The following is a 22,369-nucleotide window of genomic DNA, read 5'->3' on the forward strand; positions in this document are numbered from 1 at the left end:
TTCGTGAACTAGCGACGTTATGTAAGTCGCGTTCCCCCATGGTTGTGTTTTTGTGTGAGACCAGACAAAAGGAGGAAAAGATGAAGAGGATCCGAGCCAAGTTGGGGCTCAAAGGGTTTTGTGGTGTGGACAGCAATGGTCTTAGTGGTGGATTGGCTCTCTTTTGGAGGGAAGATTGTGTGGTTACAATTCTGGACAAGGACGACAGATACATTGATACTGTTATCCAAGCTCGTCAAGGAGCGGTGGAGTGGCGAGCTACCTTTGTTTATGGGGAGCCGCAGGTGGAGCACAGATATCTTATGTGGTCCAAGTTACAGAACCTGAAATCCGTCAATGATTTACCTTGGCTTGTAATTGGAGATTTTAACGAGGCTATGTGGGATTTTGAACATTTTTCTGTCACGCCTAGAGCAGAAGCACAGATGGTGGCCTTTCGTGATACTTTAGAGGTGTGTGAGCTCGTGGATCTTGGTTTCACTGGCTTGCCGTTTACATATGATAATAAACGGGGGAGATCGGCCAATGTTAAGGTGAGGCTGGACCAAGCTGTTGCTACTAACGGATGGCGCAACCTGTTTGCGTATGCTGTGGTTGAACATATACCCTCCCCTTGCTCTGATCACCTAGTGCTTTTTATGAAGGGGGAGCCAGACTTGGAGCCTGTGAAGGGAAGGAGTCGAAGATATGAGGTTTTTTGGGAGAGGGACTCTACGCTACCACAAACAGTGCAGGACGCATGGAGTGTTGTCGGTGAGATTCGTAATTTGTCACACTTGAGGGATGCCTTATCCAAAACAATGACGGTTCTTGGTACATGGAGTAAGAGATTTGGCAGTGTAACGAGGGAACTTGCGAAGTCAAGAACTCAACTGGAAGAGCTTATGCTTATGAACGCGGATAGGGAAGAGATAAGAGTAGTAATGGATAAAATGAATGAGCTTTTGTATCGGGAAGAGATGATGTGGATGCAGAGGTCGAGGATTTCGTGGCTAAAGGAGGGGGATCGTAATACCAAATATTCCAGAGCAAAGCTGTCTGGAGGGCGAGAAAAATAAGATCTGGGAACTAACCGATTCTATTGGGGTTGTGCATACAGAGTTTGCGGATATGAGTAGGATTGCGAGTGAATATTTCCATAATATTTTTGCAGCCGATTCTAGCCTTGTTGCAAACGAAGTTGTGGATCTCTTTGAACGTGTTGTATCGCTGGAGGACAATGATAGGCTATGTGCCCCTTTCATGGACAAGGAGATTTCAGATGCAATGTTTCAGATTGGACCGTTAAAGGCTCCCGGGCCGGACGGATTCCCTGCACGGTTCTTTCAACGCAACTGGAGTACGGTGAAGGCGGGAGTGTTGGCAGTGCTTCGGGATTTCTTCAGCACGGGGATTATGCCGGAAGGAGTTAATGCAACTTCTATTGTGCTCATTCCGAAAATTTCTAACCCGGCCAAAATGTCAGACTATAGGCCCATCAGCCTTTGCAATGTGATTTATAAGGTAATTTCCAAGTGCTTGGTTAATCGGTTGCGTCCATTGTTGGATGATATAATTTCGGTGGAGCAAAGCGCTTTTATCCCGGGAAGAATGATTACGGATAATGCATTGGTGGCTTTTGAATGTCTCCACTACATCAAACAAGAGAAAGATCCTACAAAAAGTTTTTGCGCCTATAAGCTAGATTTGTCAAAAGCTTATGATAGGGTTGATTAGGGCTTTCTTGAAGCAGGTGATGCAAAGGCTAGGGTTCTCTCATCGATGGATTGATTGGATAATGGGGTGTGTTACATCGGTGAGGTATTCAGTTAAATTAAATGGAACCCTCCTGGATTCATTTGCACCATCGCGTGGGCTGCGGCAAGGAGACCCACTCTCCCCGTTCTTATTTCTTTTTGTGGCAGATGGTCTTTTCAGCTATCTTGAGAAAGAGGGTGCAAGACGGTGTTATTGCTCCTGTTAAGATATGTCGAAGAGCACCGGGTATATCACATTTGCTTTTTGCAGATGATACGATGCTGTTTTTTGAGGCCTCGAGAGATCAGGCAGAACATGTTAAAAATGCTTTGGATCTATATGGGTCGGCCACGGGTCAGAGTCTAAACTATGACAAATGTTCGATCTTCTTTGGCGAAGCGTGCCCTGCTTCGGTTCAGGAACAGGTTAGAGATGTTCTCCAAGTGACTAGTTTGTGTTTTGAGGAGAAGTACTTGGGCCTTCCCACACCCGAGGGGCGTTTGTCAAAAGGAAAGTTTCAAAACCTCCAAACAAGCCTCACCAAAAGACTAGTTCAGTGGGGGGATGGGTATTTGGCGCAACCGGGAAGAGAGGTTCTTATAAAATCTGTTGCGCAAGCTTTGCCCACATATATTATGGGAGTGTTTAAGCTGCCTTACTCGGTTTGTGATGATCTTACCAGAATGGTGAGAAACTTTTATTGGGGGTCGGAGAAGGGGAAGAGGAAAGTACATTGGAAGGGATGGGATCATCTTATGCAACCTAAGGAGAGGGGGGAGTTGGTTTCAGAGATTTTCGGTTGTTCAACCAAGCACTTCTCGCTCGTCAGGCGTGGCGGTTGCTAACAAGACCGGAGAGCCTGTGTGCTCGCTTGCTTAAAGCCAAATACTATCCACATGGTAAGCTCGAGGATACGGTATTCACTAGTAATGCTTCTTCCTCTTGGTCGGCTATTAGCCATGGTTTGGAGCTGTTAAAGAAAGGATTGATATGGAGAGTGGGCAATGGTGAAAGTATTCGGGTGTGGCGAGATAGCTGGATCCCACGTCCGTTTTCTTATAAACCAATTTCAAGACAGGGAGTTTGCCGCATCCGGTATGTGTCCGACCTACTAAATGAGAATGGATCTTGGAAGATTAACATACTTCAGCAATACTTTGTTCAGGCGGATGTGGACGAGATTTTGAAGATTAAAGTGGCCCCGCGGAGGGGTGAGGATTTCTTTGCTTGGGGGCCGGACAAGAGGGGAGTTTTCTCTGTCAGAAGCGCCTACCATATGGCGTTTGACAAAGCACATCGTGCTGCAGCAGCTTCATCGAGCTCTTCGCCTTCAGGAGCAAGGAGCTATTGGAAATTCATCTAGAGGTGTGGAGTACCACCTACAGTATCATCCTTTGCTTGGCGGGTCGACTGATGGATTACCAACATGGAAAAATAAACATAAAATCGGTTTAGAAGCCACGAGCATATGCCCTGTATGCGGTTTAGATTCTGAAGACAATTTCCACCCGTTTTTGAGATGTCAACTCGGGAGGGATTTATATCTGGAGATGGCAAAGATCTGGAACCTCCCTCGGATACAATCTATAGTGAATTGCGGGAAGGAATGGCTTTTACAGATTCTTGCACCACAAAGTGAATTAGAGAGATGTATGATACTTCTCGTTTTCTGGAGAGCTTGGTTTGTTCGTAATGAGGTGATACATCACAAACCAGCCCCGCCAGTGGAGGTGTCTGTGAGATACCTTCGAAGCTTCTTTGGGTCACTCTTGGCAATCAAACATGACAATGGTGCGGATCCAGTGAAGGGCAAAGCATGTGTCACTATGCAGTCTGTGGTGGAGCCAGCTACTTATATAACCAAGACGCCCTAGACAAAACCGAGGAACGGTTGGACAAAACTTAATACTGATGGCGCCTTTGTCTCAAGTCACGATGCTGGTGCGGGCATGATCTTGCAGGATGAGGCAGGAAGGATTATTTTTGCAGCGTGCAGGGCCCTGTATTCATGCAATGATGCGCTTGAGGCGGAGCTGTCCGCCTGCTTGGAGGGCTTGTCTTCATCAATTCATCGTACAGAACTGCCGATCGAAGTTGAGATGGATTCCTGAGTGGCAGTTTCCATGATCACATGTGGAGCTTTTGATCGTTCGATCTACTCGTCGTTAGTTAATGAGATTAGAGGTTTACTTTAATCTCATCAAACTTGTATTACTCATGTCGCTCGTTCGCAAAATAAAGCGAGTGACAAATTAGCTTCCTTTGGGCGTATTAATAGTAGGACTATGACCTGGTTAGGGTCAGGTCCGCCTGAGGTGTTGGAGTTAGTTCAGGAAGATTGTAATGAGACTTTGAATGAGTAATACAAAGTTTGAGTTCGCAAAAAAAAAACATCACGCAATACCATGTAGGCGGTGGTTATATGGAAAATCACTTCTACCACCTAGTGATAACTACCTCCTAAGAATCCACCGTCGATCTTTCCTAATTAGATCCGAGCGTGGTTGCTTTTTTTCTCTCAGATCGCTACAGAATCTTAACGGGTTAGGCTAGCTTCCACCCGACCCGTTTGATTATTAATTATTTTCATTAGTTTAATTGATGGTTATCCAAGGCGTGCTGATCGCCCGAGCTTATCCCAGAAAATTTGAATGCATCTATATCTCTTCGTGCGTACTTATCCGGATACTAACCAACTTAGCAATCTTTTCTACGTAAAAATAGATTTGTTAGTATATTCTTGTTACGAACTAAAACAGTTCTTTTTTCTGGACCTCCCGTTCTGCCTGGGCGACACCTCCGTCAACGGCTGTAGACGGCGGATCGGCGCCCTCGCCGTGGGTCACGCCGGCAGGACAGCACATCCGGTGCAGTGAAACACGGCTGGCCGACGTAATTCTTCAGTACCACAAACATCAGGTAACTAAGTATAATCAAATATACTTTTCTTTATTGTTTGTTAGTATGATTAGCGAGATCATAGGTTGATCAGCCTTCCATCTCAAAAGAATTCATGCGGCCGAAACCGTAGAAATTATCTAATACGTGTGTACCAATACTACCTAGAACTCACAACATCATACTAACATGCAACTGTTTATTGGTCATAGATATGGGCAAGCCGAGCGGCAGCGGCAGCAAATCCAACTCTGATTTCAGGCGAGCTATCTCTGCAGTGCGCACTAAAAACCGAGATCAAATATCCGGCCAAAAACGTTCAGGTGGATCTCGCTCAAAGAAAAGGAGTTCCATAAAGAGGAAAGCATGGAAAGACAAACTGTACTCCAGGTGTGCTCCTTCTATCATTGTAGATCTCATGGAAGACCTTGACGAGCAGCCCAGAAAGCTTGTAGAAGAGATGGGGTTTCAGGGATTACATAGCCTAAAGCTGCACAAGCTAAATAAACCAGTAGGAGCCTCGCTGCTTAGTAAATTCGATACAAATTTGTTAGTTTTTTTTGCTGGGACAAGCAGAGAGCTAAAGATGACACCCGAGGACGTAAATCGTGTGAGCGGAATCCCATGTTCTGGCATGATCATAGTACCTCCAAGCCCACAAGATGTCATTTCTATGAAAGCATACTTTTGTGGTGTTTTCGAAAAATCCTCATGGGATGAAATCACTATCAGTTTCCTTTTGAAAATAGTAACAACAAAACCAAAAGGCGAAATGACAAGTGAAGAAATCCTGCGATTCAAGACCGCGTTTGCATTTTCTGTTGTCACCAAATTCTTCGCTCCACAATCCCTGAACAACTTCATATCAACACGATATATGAGAGCAGTGTTTGATATGGAGAACATTCATGCCTACAACTGGGCACAATTTGTCGCCGACGAGCTCAGACTAGCAGCAGCATCTCTGCAGTTGAAGCTTTCCCGTGGAAAGAACATTGGATACATCAATGGATGCATGTTAATCCCTCAGGTTCACTTAATACAAACTAATATATCTTGATGTATGCTTGGTTTACGTATTTAACTTACAGAGGTTACTTTACTTTTTCAGATTCACTACCTGGTCAGCTTGGACTTTGGCAAGGATTCTCCTCCCGACCACATTCTTCCCCGGCTTGCTGCATACAACGACGCCATGGTCTGTAACCTGATCAAACGGGATATAATTCTGAAAAATCGACTGCCTTTTCCGACATATGGTAAACTAAAGGTACAACGTACTACATACTCCATACTACAACCTAGCATATCATATACTACAAAACTTTTCCACTACTAGTTCTTTATTGGATAATATATTATCTTTCAAGGATACTACGTACAAGTTCAGAGACATACTACCGACTTTTTTCTGATATATACTACATACTAGTTCAGAGAGATACTACATACTCGATACTACAACCTAGCAAAGCAAACACTATAAACCTATTACACGATGCTTTCTCTTTACATTATACTACGTACTAGTTGTGTTTACGTACAATTTATGAGAGTTACTACCTACTTTCTTCCAAGAGGCACTACATACTAGTTTCGAGATATACTACATACTATTTTCAAGAGATACCACATACTATTTTTCAGAAGAGTCAACACACTCTTCTCACAACAGAAATACATACTACTTCGAAGACATACAACGTACTAGTTCCGAAAATTACTACATTCTACTTAGTCCTTACTACTTAATACAAACTACTTCCCCTAGATACTACTTAATATATATAGTACATGTCGAAGGGGAGACGGGACCAACATATACTAGGTGTCACACATGAACCTCACTCTGTGTGGGGACTTTGCAGTTTTTGAGGCAAATGTCACATCAATGGTTGTGCATTAGGTATTCAAAACATCACAACCACACACTTCTCCATATATATGTTTTGGCACACATGCAAGCGATGGTGGTTGTCCTGTGGCACTAACTCGCGTGGTTGTCAGCGATGCTTCCATCTATCGGCCCGCTTGGTCCATCACTTTCACCGACAACGAGAGAGGTTAATTATATTGACTTAAGAGGGGATTAATTTTTTGCTTGTCTCGCGATATAGGTGAGATTACATAGATACTCCCTCCGGTCCTTTTTACTCTGCATCTAAGAATTGTCTGAAGTCAAACTTCAAAAAGTTTGACCATATTTATATGAGAAAATATGAATATCTACAATGCTAAAGTTATATAATATGAAACTTTAAGTCACAACGCATCTATTGGTATTGATTTCACACTGTGAATGTTGGTACTTTTTTCTATAAAGTTGGTCAAACTTTATGAGGCTTGACTTCAGACAAATCTTATATGCGAACTAAAAAGGACCAGAGGGAGTAAATAGCGCATGTGTACACATGAATCCATCCCGCTGGATCGAAGGGGGGGGGTGAGCACATGACACGTCATGAACCTCTTGCTCTGTGTGGAGACCTGTGCGATTTTGAATGCATGCACCACATCAATGTTGTGCATTAGGTATTAATTCAACACATATGCATGCATCACACACCTCCATAAATATGTTTGGGACACATGCATGCAATGATTATCTTTGCACACTCTCACTCGCTTGGTTATATATGGGCGGCAAGCCTATATATATTTGTGGGCCCGCGTGGACGTCCATCATTTCGACTGACGACGAGAAAGGTTACCAGGGTGGATTCTTCTTATTTGGTTCGTGTTACTATATAGTAGTAGGTCGATCATTCCATGCCTAATTAAGTTTGAGCGCATGCATGCTACGCATCGTGAACCCTCAATCAGTGTGGGGATTTTATGGGTCCAAAGCATGGTGGCACATCAAATTTGCGCATTGCATATTCAAACACCACACACACCACTTCCATACATAATTGGGCCACATGCACTGAGTGGGTTTTGTCTTTAGACAGTACTCCCTCGCGAGTTTATCGGTGACAAGCTAGCCCATTTTGCGGGGTTGTGTGGACGTTCAACACTTTGACCAACAACGAGCGAGAGAGGTTGTACGATCAAGTTGGATTCTGTTTGGTCGTGTTATAGTACTTCTTGGTGAGATGCCCTCCCCCCGACACGTGTGTGTGTGTGGGAGGGGGGGGGTACTTCGCACTACCCGCAACCTCCATGGGGACGGGGAAGTCCGGTTATTTTGCGAGGCACACGTGCCACATCAAAGTTGTGAATGGTATAGTGAAATATGACACGACACCCTTTTCATACATATAGTATAGGGCCACCCGCAGGTGGTCCGTATGTGGTCTCACCCATCTCCCGCCACAAGCACACATTTGTGGGTCGGGACACGGTCCACCTTTGTCTGGAAGCGAAAGGGGAACTTTGACCATATATATGATGGACTCCTATAGGTTTTGTGTTACGGTAGGGTGAGAACCTAAATATCTAGGGGCATGCATTCGTAGCTAGGATTCCCTTACCCCCAACACGAAGTGGTTCGTAGGGGGTGGCTGACTAGCAATATTGTGCGCTTAGTGCGATAGGTGCCACATCAAAGTTGTGCATTGGGTATTCGAACTTCAAACCACCCTTTTCAAACATATATTTGGTCCACATGCAAATGTGTTCGTGTTCTGACCCTTTCCCGCGTTACTATTTTTGCCAAATTTATAAACAGCACACGAGTTGGATGCAGAAACCGTCTGCGATTGGGTACGCAACAGACACGGTTCGGTCAGTCTACCCGTGTGCCGCGCCCGTGCCCCTGCAGTCACTCACATCAGCACAGTAGATTGGGCTCCATGAGGCTTGCCTCCAGCTCTCGAAAATATCTACTGCCTCATAATCTCGAAAACATCTACCTGCGTAGAGGTTTTTTTTGTTTGATAGCACACGATTCATATGTGTGGACCGTGTGCGATGTCTGTTACTCCCGCTCTGCTTCAATCAGTTGATACAAATTTTCAGTAGCCCTGGATTTTTTTGAACTGGAGCCCCAGCATTTTACTCCCGCCTGCATCCCTCGCAATCTCAAAAATATCTGCTCGGCTGGAGTGGTTTTCTGTTTGATAGCACATGACTATTATGTTTTAACCGTGTGTGATGTTCGTTACTCCCGCCCCGCTCTGCTTCGATCCCTTGATCCAAATTTTCGGTAGCCACGCCATTTTACTCCCTCCTATTAAATTTTCAGTACCCGCGGCATTTCCTCAAACACCTCCTGGGACCCCCTCCACACACAGACCCCAAATCCTTCCCTCACCCAAACCCCCTGCTCACACACATACACACCACCCCTCCCTCGCTCCAAACCTAGCTAAGGTCATCGCCGCCGCGCCGCCTCCATCGTCAACCTCTACCGGTATGCCCGTGTAGTTTACCCACCGATATACATACCCTCGTCGCCCTGAGTTTCTTAGATGACGCCTGCGAAATGGCCCCTTTCCTAGAGATCCCAATCCCCACCCCTCCCCCACTCCAGGGCATTGCAGCCTAAGCCCGGCTACGCTTCCCGGGGAGCTCGAGGAGCGAATGGCCCAAAAGAGCTTTACCGCGGCCTCTTCGCCCGACGTCCGCGAGGTGGCCACCGAGGAAGCTGACCACGATGACTGGACCTAGATTGAGCCTTTCAATCAGCGGGCTAGAGTATTCTGGCATGTCGCGGACACCGGCTACGACATCGAGGTCGTCGACACCAACGCCTTGACGCAGGTTATGTCACAGGTTAAGTTGCCCACCCGCAACCCTTCGGGTTCGACAGCCGTTGGTCTAATCGATGGCCCTGCCGCTGATCTCTTGCGGCTCATTATGAACAATTTGCCATCCTTCATCGCCATGGAGCCCCTTTTGTCATTTCTGAAGGACACGTTCTGCGACGCTGGCTTGGGATCCTCAACTAGCAAGTCAGACCTCATCGACGGCGACCACGAGGAGGAGCCAATCTATGACAAGTGAGGAAACCCGTGATTTGTTTTCTTGAACCCCTTTTGTAGTGAGAACCTGTCCAGTATTTATTGCTATATTTAGTTGTTTGCATTATGCCTTGTTTATTTCTACGGTTTATGGTTGTTCGGCTGTTTGTAGTTAGCATATGTCAATTTTCAATTGCCATCTTTGGTTGTTCGTAGTATGCCTTGTTTATTTCAGCTATTAACAGTGTGATGTTCTATATGTGCTAGTATGAACTGTGCAATTCAATATCATCAATACCAAATTTAACAATAGCTCTATGAATGACTATATTTGGTTGCTGTTAAGCATGCTGTACTCCCTCCGAATCTTTTTAGTTCGCATATAAGATTTGTCTAAAGTTAAGCCTCGTAAAGTTTGACCAACTTTATAGAACAAAATAGCAACAATCACAATATGAAATAAATATCAGTACATGTGTCATGACTTAAAATTTCATATTGTATAACTTTAGCATGGTAGATGTTGATATTTTTTCATATAAATAAGGTCAAACTTTATGAAATTTGACTTCAGACAATTCTTATATATAGAGTAAAAAGGACTTGAGGGAGTATTTAACACGCCTTTCCATTTGATTTAACAACGACACTGTTTGGATACTCTAACTTAGCTAGAGGTTAGAGTTAGTTTCTAGCTCATGACAGTTAAAAGGGAGAAAGAGATTGGTAGAATAGTTGATTGTATTGCTTGAGCCTCGTGGGCATATATATAGGAGTACATGGTCATCTTGGAGTACAAGTCAAGGTAGAATAAATCCTACGCTATCCTACATTTCCTAAATAACAATAATACTCAACAATGACTAACCTTGAACTAACTCTAGCCAAAGAGGTGTTTGGATGACAGTGTTAGATTGACAATAAATGCACTAGGAGAACTAGCCCCAATCAGCACCTCTTGGGTGGGATAGTTGTTTTGGGTGGGTTTGACGCAACTAGCTCAAACTAGCCCTCATGTTTGGATACTTTAGGGCTATTTGAGCCCAAACTAGCTCAAACAAACTCTAACCCATGGATCCAAATAGGGCCAATAACTAGTGTACTTAGACCTGCACAATATAAGTTTGAATGACTACATTTGATTGTTTTTAAATATTAGGCCTGTTGTAGTTAATAACACACCTTTCTGTTGGGGAACATAGCATGCAATTTCAAAAATTTCCTACGCTCACGCAAGATCTATCTAGGATATGCATCGCAACGAGAAGGGGGGAGTGTGCCCACGTACCCTCGTAGACCGAAAGCGGAAGCGTTTTGTTAACGCGGTTGATGTAGTCGAACTTCTTCTCATTCTGACCGATCAAGCACCGAACGTACGGCACATCCGAGTTCTGCACATGTTCAGCTCGATGACGACCCTCGAACTCTTGATCCAGCAAAGTGTTGAGGGAGAGTTCCGCTAGCACGACGGCGTGGTGACGGTGATGGTGAGTGATCCATGTAGGGCTTCGCCTAAGCACTACGTGAATATGACTGGAGGCGTAAACAGTGGAGGAGGGCGCCGCACACGGCTTGGAACACTTGATGTGTGTTGTAGGCGCCCCCACGTATATAAAGGAGGGAGGGGGAGGAGGCCGGCCCTAGGCACCCAAGTAGGAGGAATCCTACTTGGGCTCCTAGTTGGATTCGCCCCCTTTCCTTTTACCGGAGGGGGAAAGGGGGAAAGAGAGAGAGAGAGAGGGGGAGAAGGAAAGGGGGGCGCCGCCCCTCTCCTAGTCCTATTCTGCCTCCTTCCCCGTGGGGGGCGCGCCACCCCTTTGTGGGCTGGTGTGCCTCCCTCCTATGGCCCATATGGCCCATATCTTCCCCCAGGGGTTTTTGTCGCTTGAAGCTATGTTGGTTTTTCCCCAAAGAGGAAGGGATGATGCAACACATCGGCGGTAGGTATTTCCCTCAGATATGAAACCAAGGTTATTGAACCAATAGGAGAACCAAGCAAACACAATGTAAACAGCCCCTGCAAACAAATAACAGCCACTCGCAACCCGGCGTGTTAAAGGGGTTGTCAATCCCTTTTGGGTAACGGCGCCAGAAATTGGCACGGAGACGGGAGAAAATTGTAATAGATTGAAATAATAGATCGCAAATAAAATAAAGTGCAGCAAAGTATTTTTGTATTTTTGGTTTAATAGATCTGAATAAAAATGCAAAGGTAAAGTAGATCGCAAGCAAATATATGAGAAATAAGACCCGGGGTCCGTAGGTTTCACTAGTGGCTTCTCTCGAGAAAAATAGCAAACGGTAGGTAAACAAATTACTGTTGGGCAATTGATAGAACTTCAAATAATTATGACGATATCCAGGCAATGATCGTTACATAGGCATCACGCCCATGATTAGTAGACCGACTCCTGCCTGCATCTACTACTATTACTCCACACATCGACCGCTATCCAGCATGCATCTAGTGTATTAAGTTCACGGAAAAACGGAGTAATGCAATAAGAACGATGACATGATGTAGACACGATCCGTTTATCTATATGGCGGTAGATATAGATCTCGTCTCTTTATCCTTAGTAGCAACGATACATATGTGTCGGTTCCCTTTGTGTCACTGGGATCGAGCACCGTAAGATCGAACCCACTACCGGGCACCTCTTCCCATTGCAAGATAAATAGATCAAGTTGGCCAAACAAAACCCAAATATCGGAGAGGAAATACGGGGCTATAAGAGATCAAAGGAACTCAAATAACATTCATGGATATAAAAGATATAACTGATCATAAACTCGAAGTTCATCAGATCCCAACAAACACACTGCAAAAGAGTTACATCATATGGATCTCCAAGAGACCATTGTATTGAGAATTTAGCGAGAGAGAGAAAGCCATCTAGCTACTAACTACGGACCCGAAGGTCTACAAAGAACTACTCACGCATCATCGGAGAGGCACCAATGGAGGTGGTGAACCCCATCCGCGATGGTGTCTAGATTGGATCTGGTGGTTCTAGACTCTGCGGCGGCTGGATGAATATTTCGTCGACTCCCCTAGGGTTCTGGGATTTTTGGGGTATTTATAGAGCAAAAGGCGGTCCGGGGGGCACCCGAGGTGGGCACAACCCACCAGGGCGCGCCAGGGCCTCCTGGCGCGCCCTGGTGGGTTGTCCCCTCCTCGGGACTCCCCCAAGGTGCAACCAGGGCCCATCTGCTTCCTTTTGGCCCATAAAAAATCATCGTGGAGTTTCGTGGCATTTGGACTCCGTTTGATATTGATTTCCTGCGATGTAAAAAACATGGAAAAAACAGCAACTGGCACTTGGCACTATGTCAATAGGTTAGTACCAAAAAATGATATAAAATGACTATAAAATGATTATAAAATGATTATAAAACATCCAAGATTGATAATAAAATAACATGTACCAATCAAAAATTATAGATACGTTGGAGACGTATCAGCATCCCCAAGCTTAACTCCTACTCGTCCTCGAGTAGGTAAGTGATAAAAACAGAATTTTTGATGTGGAGTGCTGTTCATCAAGTCATATCATATTCTTTTCTTTATAGCATGGACATTTGGACTTTTTATGTGATTCAAAGCAATAGTCTAGTTTTGACATAATAATTTAGATACTCAAGCATATCAACCATGTCTTTCAAAATATCAATGCTAAAATAAGTTATCCCTAGCCCATCATGCTCAAACATTGATCCATTCATGAAACACACTCGAATATTAACTACACCCAATACTTGAGCACGATCATATTGCCTCCTAGTTGGTGCTTTTTGTGAGAGAAGATGGGGACTCAAATTCAAAAATAAAAAGTGCATAAAGTAAAAGAAAGGCCCTTCGCAGAGGGAAGTAGGGATTTTTAGAGGTGCGAGAGCTCAAAGCGAAAAATTGGAGATAAACACATTTTGGGAGGTGTATCCATCCCACCAACGAAAACGACTCAGAGCTACGAACACTTTCCATGCTAGATATGCCATAGGCGGTTCCCAAACAGAAAATAAAGTTTATTCCTTTTCCACCATTATTTCACTTTCCATGGCTAGCCGTATCCACAGGTGCCCTCCATACCAACACTTTCCAAGGAATTTATTATTTGACAACATAAAGTAAATATTTTTTTGCATTTCGGGACTGGGCATCCCTAAAACCTTTGCCTTACTCTCGTGCAATGACAAGTGAATAAACACTCATCTTGAGAATAACACATCTAGCATGGAAAATATTAGCCACCCGTTACCGTTCCGCGAGAGAAACAAACACACAAAAGAGAAATTTATTTTGAAAATTAGAGATGACACATGCAAATTTGCTTAGAACGGAAAAAGAATACCGCATATAGGTAGATATTGTTGGGGATCATAGTAGAATTTTAAAATTTCCTACGCATCACCAAGATCCATCTATGGAGTATACTAGCAACGAGGGGAAAGGAGTGCATCTACATACCCTTGTAGATCGCGTGCGGAAGCGTTCCAATGAACGGGGTTGATGGAGTCGTACTCGCCGTGATCCAAATCACCGATGACCGAGTGCCGAACGGACGGCACCTCCGCGTTCAACACACGTACGGAGCAGCGACGTCTCCTCCTTCTTGATCCAGCAAGGGGGAAGGAGAGGTTGATGGAGATCCAGCAGCACGACAGCGTGGTGGTGGATGTAGCGGGATCTCGGCAGGGCTTCGCCAAGCTTCTGCGAGAGGGAGAGGTGTTGCAGGGGGAGAGGGAGGCGCCAAAGGCTGTGGTGTTGCTGCCCTCCCTCCCCCCACTATTTATAGGCCCCCTGGAGGGGGGGGGGGGCGCCGGCCCTGGAACCCATCTACATGGGGGGGGCAGCCAAGGGGGAAGGGGGGTGGCTTCCCCCCCAAGCCAAGTGGGGCGCCCCCACCCCTAGGGTTTCCAACCCTAGGCACAGGGGGAGGCCCAAGGGGGGCGCCCCAGCCCACTAAGGGCTGGTTCCCTTCCCACTTCAGCCCATGGGGCCCTCCGGGATAGGTGGCCCCACCCGATGGACCCCCGGGACCCTTCCGGTGGTCCCGGTACAATACCGATAACCCCCGAAACTTTCCCCGTGGCCGAAACTGGACTTCCTATATATAATTCTTCACCTCCGGACCATTCCGGAACTCCTCGTGACGTCCGGGATCTCATCCGGGACTCCGAACAACTTTCGGGTTTCCGCATACTAATATCTTTACAACCCTAGCGTCACCGAACCTTAAGTGTGTAGACCCTACGGGTTCGGGAGACATGCAGACATGACCGAGACGCCTCTCCGGTCAATAACCAATAGCGGGAGCTTGATACCCATGTTGGCTCCCACATGTTCCACGATGATCTCATCGGATGAACCACGATGTCGAGGATTCAATCAATCCCGTGTACAATTCCCTTTGTCAATCGGTATGTTACTTGCCCGAGATTCGATCGTCGGTATCCCAATACCTTGTTCAATCTCGTTACCGGCAAGTCTCTTTACTCGTACCGTAATGCATGATCCCGTGGCTAACTCCTTAGTCACATTGAGCTCATTATGATGATGCATTACCGAGTGGGCCCAGAGATACCTCTCCGTCATACGGAGTGACAAATCCCAGTCTCGATCCGTGCCAACCCAACAGACACTTTCGGAGATACCCGTAGTGTACCTTTATAGTCACCCAGTTACGTTGTGACGTTTGGAACACCCAAAGCACTCCTATGGTATCCGGAAGTTGCACGATCTCATGGTCTAAGGAAAAGATACTTGACATTGGAAAAGCTCTAGCAAACGAACTACACGATCTTTGAGCTATGCTTAGGATTGGGTCTTGTCCATCACATCATTCTCCTAATGATGTGATCCCGTTATCAATGACATCCAATGTCCATAGTCAGGAAACCATGACTATCTGTTGATCAACGAGCTAGTCAACTAGAGGCTTACTAGGGACACATTGTGGTCTATGTATTCACACATGTATTATGATTTCCGGATAACACAATTATAGCATGAACAATAGACAATTATCATGAACAAAGAAATATAATAATAACCATTTATTATTGCCTCTAGGGCATATTTCCAACAGTCTCCCACTTGCACTAGAGTCAATAATCTAGTTACATTGTGATGAATCGAACACCCATTGCGTCCTGGTGTTGATCATGTTTTGCTCTAGGGAGAGGTTTAGTCAATGGATCTGCTACATTCAGGTCCGTATGTACTTTACAAATATCTATGTCTCCATTTTGAACACTTTCACGAATGGAGTTGAAGCGACGCTTGATATGCCTGGTCTTCTTGTGAAACCTAGGCTCCTTGGCAAGGGCAATAGCTCCAGTGTTGTCACAGAAGAGAGTCATCGGGCCCGATGCATTGGGAATCACCCCTAGGTCGATAATGAACTCCTTCATCCAGATTGCTTCTTGCGCTGCCTCTGAGGCTGCCATGTACTCCGCTTCACATGTAGATCCCGCCACGACGCTTTGCTTGCAACTGCACCAGCTTACTGCTCCTCCATTCAAAATATACACGTATCCGGTTTGTGACTTCGAGTCATCCAGATCTGTGTGAAGCTAGCATCGACGTAACCCTTTACGACGAGCTCTTCATCACCTCCATAAACGAGAAACATATCCTTAGTCCTCTTCAGGTACTTCAGGATATTCTTGACCGCTGTCCAGTGTTCCATGCCGGGATTACTTTGGTACCTTCCTACCAAACTTACGGCAAGGTTTACATCAGGTCTCGTACACAGCATGGCATACATAATAGACCCTATGGCCGAGGCATAGGGGATGACACTCATCTTTTCTCTATCTTCTGCCGTGGTCAGGCATTGAGCCGTGCTCAATTGCACACCTTGCAATACAGGCAAGAACCCCTTCTTGGACTGATCCATATTGAACTTCTTCAATATCTTGTAAAGCATGCCGCACTGAACGAGGGAGTAATCATCAGCACGTGATTGCCAAGCGTTCATAACGTCTTGGTTCTCTGGGATTGGTGCTTCACCTAGCGGTGCTTCTAGGACATAATCTTTCTTGGCAGCTTGGTTTTCTCTAGGAACGCGTTGAAGTTGAGGACAACGTGGGCCATTTGATCTACAAGACATATTGTAAAGATTTTTAGACTAAGTTCATGATAATTAAGTTCATCTAATCAAATTATTCAATGAACTCCCACTCAGATAGACATCCCTCTAGTCATCTAAGTGTAACATGATCCGAGTTAACTAGGCCGTGTCCGATCATCACGTGAGACGGACTAGTCAAGATCGGTGAACATCTCCATGTTGATCGTATCTTCTATACGACTCATGCTCGACCTTTCGGTCCTCCGTGTTCCGAGGCCATGTCTGTACATGCTAGGCTCGTCAAGTCAACCTAAGTGTATTGCGTGTGTTCCGAGGCCATGTCTGTACATGCTAGGCTCGTCAACACCCGTTGTATGCGAACGTTAGAATCTATCACACCCGATCATCACGTGGTGCTTCGAAACAACGAACCTTCGCAACGGTGCACAATTAGGGGGAACACTTTCTTGAAATTATTATAAGGGATCATCTTACTTACTACCGTCGTTCTAAGCAAATAAGATGCAAAAACACGATAAACATCACATGCAATCAAATAGTGACATGATATGGCCAATAGCATTTTGCTCCTTTGATCTCCATCTTCGGGGCACCATGATCATCTTCGTCACCGGCATGACACCATGATCTCCATCATCATGATCTCCATCATTGTGTCTTCATGAAGTTGTCACGCCAATGATTACTTCTACTTCTATGGCTAACGCGTTTAGCAACAAAGTAAAGTAATTTACATGGCATTATTCAACGACACGCAGGTCATACAAAAAATAAAGACAACTCCTATGGCTCCTGCCGGTTGTCATACTCATCGACATGCAAGTCGTGATTCCTATTACAAGAATATGATCAATCTCATACATCACATATATCATTCATCACATCTTCTGGCCATATCACATCACATAGCACATGCTGCAAAAACAAGTTAGACGCCCTCTAATTGTTGTTGCAAGTTTTTACGTGGCTTGTATAGGTTTCTAGCAAGAACGTTTCTTACCTACGTAAAACCACAACGTGATATGCCAATTTCTATTTACCCTTCATAAGGACCCTTTTCATCGAATCCGTTCCGACTAAAGTGGGAGAGACAGACACCCGCTAGCCACCTTATGCAACTAGTGCATGTCAGTCGGTGGAACCTGTCTCACGTAAGCGTACGTGTAAGGTCGGTCCGGGCCGCTTCATCCCACAATACCACCGAAACAAGATAAGACTAGTAGCGGCAAGAAGAATTGGCAACATCTACGCCCACAACTGCTTTGTGTTCTACTCGTGCATAGTAACAACGCATAGGCCTGGCTCATGATGCCACTGTTGGGGATCGTAGTAGAATTTTAAAATTTCCTACGCATCACCAAGATCCATCTATGGAGTATACTAGCAACGAGGGGAAAGGAGTGCATCTACATACCTTTGTAGATTGCGTGCGGAAGCGTTCCAATGAACGGGGTTGATGGAGTCGTACTCGCCGTGATCCAAATCACCGATGACCGAGTGCCGAACGGACGGCACCTCCGCGTTCAACACACGTACGGAGCAGCGACGTCTCCTCCTTCTTGATCCAGCAAGGGGGAAGGAGAGGTTGATGGAGATCCAGCAGCACGACAGCGTGGTGGTGGATGTAGCGGGATCTCGGCAGGGCTTCGCCAAGCTTCTGCGAGAGGGAGAGGTGTTGCAGGGGGAGAGGGAGGCGCCAGAGGCTGTGGTGTTGCTGCCCTCCCTCCCCCCACTATTTATAGGCCCCCTGGAGGGGGGGGGGGGGCGCCGGCCCTGGAACCCATCTACATTGGGGGGGGGCAGCCAAGGGGGAAGGGGGGTGGCTTCCCCCCCAAGCCAAGTGGGGCGCCCCCACCCCTAGGGTTTCCAACCCTAGGCGCAGGGGGAGGCCCAAGGGGGGCGCCCCAGCCCACTAAGGGCTGGTTCCCTTCCCACTTCAGCCCATGGGGCCCTCCGGGATAGGTGGCCCCACCCGATGGACCCCCGGGACCCTTCCGGTGGTCCCGGTACAATACCGATAACCCCCGAAACTTTCCCCGTGGCCGAAACTGGACTTCCTATATATAATTCTTCACCTCCGGACCATTCCGGAACTCCTCGTGACGTCCGGGATCTCATCCGGGACTCCGAACAACTTTCGGGTTTCCGCATACTAATATCTTTACAACCCTAGCGTCACCGAACCTTAAGTGTGTAGACCCTACGGGTTCGGGAGACATGCAGACATGACCGAGACGCCTCTCCGGTCAATAACCAATAGCGGGAGCTTGATACCCATGTTGGCTCCCACATGTTCCACGATGATCTCATCGGATGAACCACGATGTCGAGGATTCAATCAATCCCGTGTACAATTCCCTTTGTCAATCGGTATGTTACTTGCCCGAGATTCGATCGTCGGTATCCCAATACCTTGTTCAATCTCGTTACCGGCAAGTCTCTTTACTCGTACCGTAATGCATGATCCCGTGGCTAACTCCTTAGTCACATTGAGCTCATTATGATGATGCATTACCGAGTGGGCCCAGAGATACCTCTCCGTCATACGGAGTGACAAATCCCAGTCTCGATCCGTGCCAACCCAACAGACACTTTCGGAGATACCCGTAGTGTACCTTTATAGTCACCCAGTTACGTTGTGACATTTGGCACACCCAAAGTACTCCTACGGTATCCGGGAGTTGCACGATCTCATGGTCTAAGGAAAAGATACTTGACATTGGAAAAGCTCTAGCAAACGAACTACACGATCTTTGAGCTATGCTTAGGATTGGGTCTTGTCCATCACATCATTCTCCTAATGATGTGATCCCGTTATCAATGACATCCAATGTCCATAGTCAGGAAACCAAGACTATCTGTTGATCAATGAGCTAGTCAACTAGAGGCTTACTAGGGACACGTTGTGGTCTATGTATTCACACATGTATTACGATTTTCGGATAACACAATTATAGCATGAACAATAGACAATTATCATGAACAAAGAAATATAATAATAACCATTTATTATTGCCTCTAGGGCATATTTCCAACATATATAGTGGACTCATGTGGCAAAACTAGTTTAAAGGATTTTGGATGCACAAGTAGAGGTCATACTTAGTGCAAAATGAAGGCTAGCAAAAAGATTGAGAAGCGACCAACCAAGAAACGAATAATCTCATAAGCAAGCATTAAGCATAATTAACACCGAACAATGCACCATAAGTAGGATATAATTTTGGCCCATAAAAAATCATCGTGGAGTTTCGTGGCATTTGGACTCCGTTTGATATTGATTTCGTGCGATGTAAAAAGCATGGGAAAAACATCAACTGGCACTTGGCACTATGTCAATAGGTTAGTACCAAAAAATGATATAAAATGACTATAAAACATCCAAGATTGATAATAAAACAGCATGGAACAATAAAAAATTATAGATATGTTGGAGACGTATCAGGGGGTCTCGATAATTCCCCGGTACTCCGATATGTACCATATACATTCCGGAACACTTCCGGTGTCCGAATACTATCATCCAATATATCAATCTTTACCTCTCAACCATTTCGAGACTCCTCGTCATGTCCGTGATCTCATCTGGGACCCCGAACAACATTCGATCACCAAATCACATAACTCATATAATGCAAATCGTCATCGAACGTTAAGCGTGCGGACCCTATGGGTTCGAGAACTATGTAGACATGACCGAGACACCTCTCCGGTCAATAACCCATAGCGGAACCTGGATGCTCATATTGGTTCCCACATATTCTACGAAGATCTTTATTGGTCAAACCGTAATGACAACATACGTTATTCCCTTTATCATCGGTATGTTACTTGCCCGAGATTCGATCGTCGGTATCTCCATACCTAGTTCAATCTCGTTACCGGCAAGTCTCTTTACTCGTTCCGTAATGCATCATCCCACAACTAACTCATTAGTCACATTGCTTGCAAGGCTTATTATGATGTGCATTACCGAGAGGGCCCAGAGATACCTCTCCGATACTTGGAGTGACAAATCCTAATATCGATCTATGCCAACCCAAAAAACACCTTCGGAGATACCTGTAGAGCATCTTTATAATCACCCAGTTACGTTGTGATGTTTGATAGCACACAAAGTATTCCTCCGGTATCCGGGAGTTGCATAATCTCATAGTCAAAGGAATATGTATAAGTCATGAAGAAAGCAATAGCAATAAAACTTAACGATCATTATGCTAAGCTAACAGATGGGTCTTGTCCATCACATCATTCTCTAATGATGTGATCCCGTTAATGAAATGACAACACATGTCTATGGTTAGGAAACTTAACCATCTTTGATCAACGAGCTAGTCTAGTAGAGGCTTACTAGGGACACGATGTTTTGTCTATGTATCCACACATGTATCAAGTTTCCGGTTAATACAATTATAGAATGAATAATAAACATTTATCATGATATAAGGAAATGTAAATAACAATTTTATTATTGCCTCTAGGGCATATTTCCTTCACTTTCCACTTCTTGTTTTTAAATATTAGGTTTTTAACAATTTGATCTTGCGCATGTAGGTCCTGCCGTCGGAGGTTTTGACCCACCGTTTGACCCTTTTTGCATATGTGGAAATGAGTTGTCCATGAATATTAGTCAAGTCAAGAAACTCAGAAAGATTGTTACGATAAAGGAATCAGCGACAAAAAACAACAAGATCTTTGTCTGCACAATGAAGAAGACATCAGTTCACTACGGGGTGGTATTAACTGTTATACCTTGTCTTTTTAATTCCTTCGCGCCATTTCAAATCTAGAGAAGATATTTATGCATATCCTTGTTTTCAGGCCTTTCCAAAGCAGTTCACTGATGATTATCTCTCAAATCACCTGTATGGTCAGGAGGCGAGGAAGGTATTCATACAACACCCACGGTTCAATATTGAAGTGTTCCTGAAGAGGACGAAGGATGGACAGGCACTGGCCTAAAGTTGCAAAGACCTTCAGCATCAATGAAGGCTCAATATTTGCCTTCCGCTTCAGCAGTTTTCCAGATGAGATCCATCTGTCTATGTACCGTCTATGATGCTAATTTTGAAAGGTTATAGATGTTGCATGTGAAACTTGGTGCTAGTGCAGTTGTGTAATGGGGTAGCTGACTGCCGAAGCTGTATGATGTTGTAGTCTGATGTATTTCAATTATGAAATCCTGCTTCCTTAATATGAAAATGAAATATATTGTGTGCTTAATATGAAATGTCAGTTAGATTATATGGATTATTAATAATAGGGCAATTAGCCTGCTAATTGGGTTTTTCTATTGCAAACGGTTATTGAGAAAACACCATGGCCGATGACCTCAGGCAATGCACACAGTTTCTAGGAATAAACTGTGTTGGATCAATGAGCAATCACACACGACATCCTCTTGAAAACTGTTTGCGTTAGGCCATCTTTCGCAAACGTTTACCACATAAAAAGTGTGTGTGATGGACAGCCTTTGTCACACAGTTTCTTCTACGCACCGTGTGTGATGCATTCAACAACGCAAATGATAAAATTGTTAATATCGTGTGCAATGGCAACGCTACCACAAACGATTTAATGGGGAAAATTGTGTGTGATGTACCTGCGAACGGAAACATTTTCCTTGGAGTGACTGTGTGGGTGTATATACGAACTAAAACGTACTTCTTGGATTAACTGTGTGGGATGTACATACTAACAGAAACGTATTCCTTGGATTGACTGTGTGGAATA

General features: G+C 45.0%; 2 protein-coding genes across 2 annotated transcripts; both read left to right on the forward strand.

Annotated features, from left to right (window-relative positions):
• Positions 1-38: 38 nt before the first annotated feature.
• Positions 39-4,613, forward strand: LOC141027208 (uncharacterized). The gene is made up of 3 exons (XM_073504189.1): positions 39-1,008; positions 1,154-1,503; positions 4,497-4,613. The coding sequence occupies exons 1-3, from the start codon at positions 39-41 to the stop codon at positions 4,611-4,613; spliced, it is 1,437 nt and encodes a 478-aa protein (XP_073360290.1).
• On the forward strand, positions 4,443-21,866 carry LOC109753219 (uncharacterized). Its single transcript, XM_040396498.3, has 5 exons — positions 4,443-4,656; positions 4,848-5,665; positions 5,747-5,905; positions 21,191-21,372; positions 21,458-21,866. The coding sequence occupies exons 2-4, from the start codon at positions 4,850-4,852 to the stop codon at positions 21,257-21,259; spliced, it is 1,044 nt and encodes a 347-aa protein (XP_040252432.1). The 5' UTR covers positions 4,443-4,656; positions 4,848-4,849; the 3' UTR covers positions 21,260-21,372; positions 21,458-21,866.
• The last annotated feature ends 503 nt before the right edge of the window (positions 21,867-22,369 follow it).

Source organism: Aegilops tauschii, chromosome 7, assembly GCF_002575655.3.
Source record: "Aegilops tauschii subsp. strangulata cultivar AL8/78 chromosome 7, Aet v6.0, whole genome shotgun sequence".
NCBI lineage: Eukaryota > Viridiplantae > Streptophyta > Magnoliopsida > Poales > Poaceae > Aegilops > Aegilops tauschii.